At 37.5% G+C, this 3,543-nt stretch overlaps 1 protein-coding gene across 1 annotated transcript; it reads left to right on the top strand.

The window, feature by feature from the left end:
* Positions 1 to 937: 937 nt before the first annotated feature.
* On the top strand, positions 938 to 2,169 carry LOC137331137 (C-C motif chemokine 20-like). The gene is made up of 4 exons (XM_067994741.1): positions 938 to 1,214; positions 1,333 to 1,447; positions 1,544 to 1,621; positions 1,929 to 2,169. Exons 1-4 carry the CDS (start codon positions 1,133 to 1,135, stop codon positions 1,954 to 1,956), a joined length of 303 nt encoding a protein of 100 aa, XP_067850842.1. The 5' UTR covers positions 938 to 1,132; the 3' UTR covers positions 1,957 to 2,169.
* The last annotated feature ends 1,374 nt before the right edge of the window (positions 2,170 to 3,543 follow it).

Here is a 3,543-nt window from a genome sequence, read left to right as displayed (position 1 = left end):
TGTAAACCTTCCGAGCTTTAACAGGAAGAGTAAACAGTGATTGCCAGTCCTACACTCTCACTACAAACTTAAACTCTTTACCCACTCATGGCCAAAAGTTTGCTTCTTATCTTTTCAGTGTGAAAACAACTGCCATTCCATTAATCACCTCCAGCACTCCACCACCTTGCCTTATATTTCATAGAATCATAGAATCATAGCAGTTACAACATGGAAACAGGCCCTTCGGCCCAACATGTCCATGTCGCCCAGTTTATACCACTAAGCTAGTCCCAGTTGCCTGCACTTGGCCCATATCCCTCTATACCCATCTTACCCATGTAACTGTCCAAATGCTTTTTAAAAGACAAAATTGTACCCGCCTCTACTACTGCCTCTGGCAGCTCGTTCCAGACACTCACCACCCTTTGAGTGAAAAAATTGCCCCTCTGGACCCTTTTGTATCTCTCCCCTCTCACCTTAAATCTATGCCCCCTCGTTATAGACTCCCCTACCTTTGGGAAAAGATTTTGACGATCGACCTTATCTATGCCCCTCATTATTTTATAGACTTCTGATTAATTAGTCCTGTTTAGAAGTATTGATTCATTTTGCATTAATGTACACAGCAGATAAATATAATAAAATATTCACATTTAAAATTGATCTGTTTTTTACTGTTTTTTAAGTTTACAACCTGACTAACATTTCATATCACTGAACTGGTTAGTTTGGAACATGGCATACTCCTTAGTTTGCCCAATATATTGTGATTATACTTTTTGACCTAAGTAGAAACAACTTAAGAAACAAAAAAAAATGCATGCATTAAACTCAATCCTGAACTCTTAACACATTGGAAAGAAAAACAAAGCTCATGGATCGTGCCGATTGTGAAATCAGAGTACTAAGGTCTATTTACAGATAAACCGGTTGCATTGCAAACTGCTGATGCAATGAGGTAAGGTGACAAGAGGAAAACCCAGAGGAAATAAGTCATGGGTTATATTTTCTTGCTCTCAAGAATTCCCAATACCTGGCATAGTGGATATAAACTGACTGGCAGGTACCTAAAGACACATCAGATCTCAGCTACAGACCCCACGACAAGTTCTACAGAGAAGATATCTGGCAGACAGACAGATAATCAGTAATGAGTGCTCTCAGGAAACTTGTGCTGGTGACTGTGTTCTCCCTGATAATGCTGAGCATGTTTAGTGACTCCGTATCAGCACGTAAGTCTTTCAACTGCCTTTTAACCCATTACTAGCAGCTTAGCCAGTTTGAAAATAGATTTAATTGAGTTACGTTCATAATTGTTTTTTTAAAGTACCGTTTTTCTCTGCCCCACAGACGCAATGTATGGAGACTGCTGTCTCCGTTATTCAAAGAGTCGGTTGCCATTGCGATTAATCTCTGGATATGTCGAACAACAATCCAATGAGATCTGTGACATAGATGCAATCATGTAAGTACAAGGCCTTGACATATCGCACAGATTGAAAAGCAAATTTTATCTGATGATGTTCCGTTATTGAAAAATCTATTTAAATACTCTTCACAGATTCTACACTGTTGGAGGACAGGCAGTCTGTACAAATCCTGAGAGTAGATGGGTGAAAAGAACACTGGAATTTTTGAGGTAAGAGAACAAGCTCTAACATACACCAAACTCACTGTCCAACAATATTGAAAAAGTACGGTCTCTTATACTAACATTTATAAGGTGAGGGCAATAACAATTATTTCAGGGTGGCATCTAAAATCAGACTTTTGAATATGAATTTTAATACAAATGCCATCTTCTTTGCTGAGGCACTGTAAAATGTGAACAGGTTCTTAGTAATGTTTAATATGTGGTAGAAATGACTGGCTACATTTTCAGTGCATTTTCTCAATGTAACAAGTTACATTATTTGAAACTCATTGATCTTTGTTTTGTCTTACAGCAAAAAGCTGAAAAAAATGTCTCAATGAGACTGAACCTTGAGAAGGTGAAGCAGCTGAATCTGCAGGATTTGTCTCACTTAAAACCTTCTTGCATAGTATCTATGTACAGCTGTACAGTTTAAAACCAAAGCACTTTTACATTACTCACAGTCGATGTGTAAGCTGTGTAATTTTATGTTCCATTGAACATGGATAAGTAATTTAACTGCAAGTACTTATTTATTTTATGTTCATTATGATCCGTGTTCTGTTTGTACTGAAATAAATGAGAAAAATTTTAATATTATATCTTCTGTATCTGTTTATCATTCAATCTCACAAGACTGATATAGTACAAGAAAGGTGTAAGATAATGAGGGATGTTTTCTGCTATTTTGTTTATTTTAAACGTTAGTGAATAAAAAAGGGAATTATTTCAGTTTTCCACTGAAGTAGTTCAATTTATGGGTATTTGTTAGCCTTACCAACAGAAACCTGGCGAATCGTAACCCCCCTGCAATTTTGCTCATTCAGTGCCTCTGAAGGGTTTTGAGTCATTTAACTCATCACATGCATTAGTCCAACTTCAGCAAAGATGGGACTGCAGGCAATGAAGAGCAGTGCTCTGCTCCTGATTCATTGATACGGATTTTCCAGGATTCGGAAAGAATGATTGATGGATCCCCTGACATTGTATATGTTTTTATATGTGTAATCAAACTCTGAATTTTGAAACAAAAATTTAAATTACAATTCAGGTTTTAAAAACATTTGTGCATTGAGTAGTTTAATAGCCTATACTGAAAATTATATTTAAACTAATTTCTTGTTTCACTCTGGCCTTATTACTTGAAATGCTTCATTTGAACTAAACCTTGAGATTTTTGATTTCCCAGGAGGAAGAATTAAACATTCAACTGAGCAGGACAGTGGTGCATTTAAACAGTTTACTGCTCATCTGTTTAAGATGCCCCTGAACCCAGTGTTGATCAGCTGACCAACAAGTGTCAGTGAGGGCAGCACAATGGACTGTTTGGCTGGTACGGTGTATGTTTAGTCTCCATTAGAGCCTGCATTCCTAGACAAACCTCCCCTACCAGTAGCAGCATTAAACTAGTTAATATTTCAATTGTAGCAAAGTTCATGTTACACAGACACTTTGCTACTTCATCACTGAACTAATTCCAGCAGAGTTGGCAAGCTAACTACTATCTGGACAATTTAATTTTGCACAGAGACTTTCTCTGAAAGTTCATTAACAAGGCCACAACATAAAACAGCCAATCTTTTCAGATAATAATTCATTATCAATTTTACTCACTTTTTTGAGGGCAGAAAATAGGGAGTAATTGAAAAAAAGGGGGAGGGAGGAAATGGACATATATGTGTAGCACACAGCTGTTCCAATTGTGCAGTGCCATGTATAGACTACGAGTTACCTTACCTCCTTTTCTTAGTTGGCCTCAGAAGCTGAAATGTAATTTTCCTCAGATCACCAAAGGTTGAACATATGCGCATTCTGCTTATTTTCCATTCAGAGTGACTTAAGCCTGCAAAATTCCTGTTGCCACATCCTTCTGCCAGGATTGGGAACTCACCAAGGAGGGAATCACATACATAGACCCACATTCTACC

The sequence above is a fragment of the Heptranchias perlo genome, chromosome 13 (genome assembly GCF_035084215.1).
Source record: "Heptranchias perlo isolate sHepPer1 chromosome 13, sHepPer1.hap1, whole genome shotgun sequence".
Taxonomy (NCBI): domain Eukaryota; kingdom Metazoa; phylum Chordata; class Chondrichthyes; order Hexanchiformes; family Hexanchidae; genus Heptranchias; species Heptranchias perlo.
This window is presented reverse-complemented; position numbering and strand designations above follow the sequence as displayed.

What these genes read in the sequence shown, in the direction of transcription:
- LOC137331137 (XM_067994741.1), top strand. Translation starts at nt 1,133, where the DNA reads ATGAGTGCTCTCAGGAAACTTGTGCTGGTGACTGTGTTCTCCCTGATA. An exon ending in TAGTGACTCCGTATCAGCAC is followed by an intron (nt 1,215 to 1,332) that starts GTAAGTCTTTCA and finishes TCTGCCCCACAG; the next exon opens with ACGCAATGTATGGAGACTGC. An exon ending in TGTGACATAGATGCAATCAT is followed by an intron (nt 1,448 to 1,543) that starts GTAAGTACAAGG and finishes TACTCTTCACAG; the next exon opens with ATTCTACACTGTTGGAGGAC.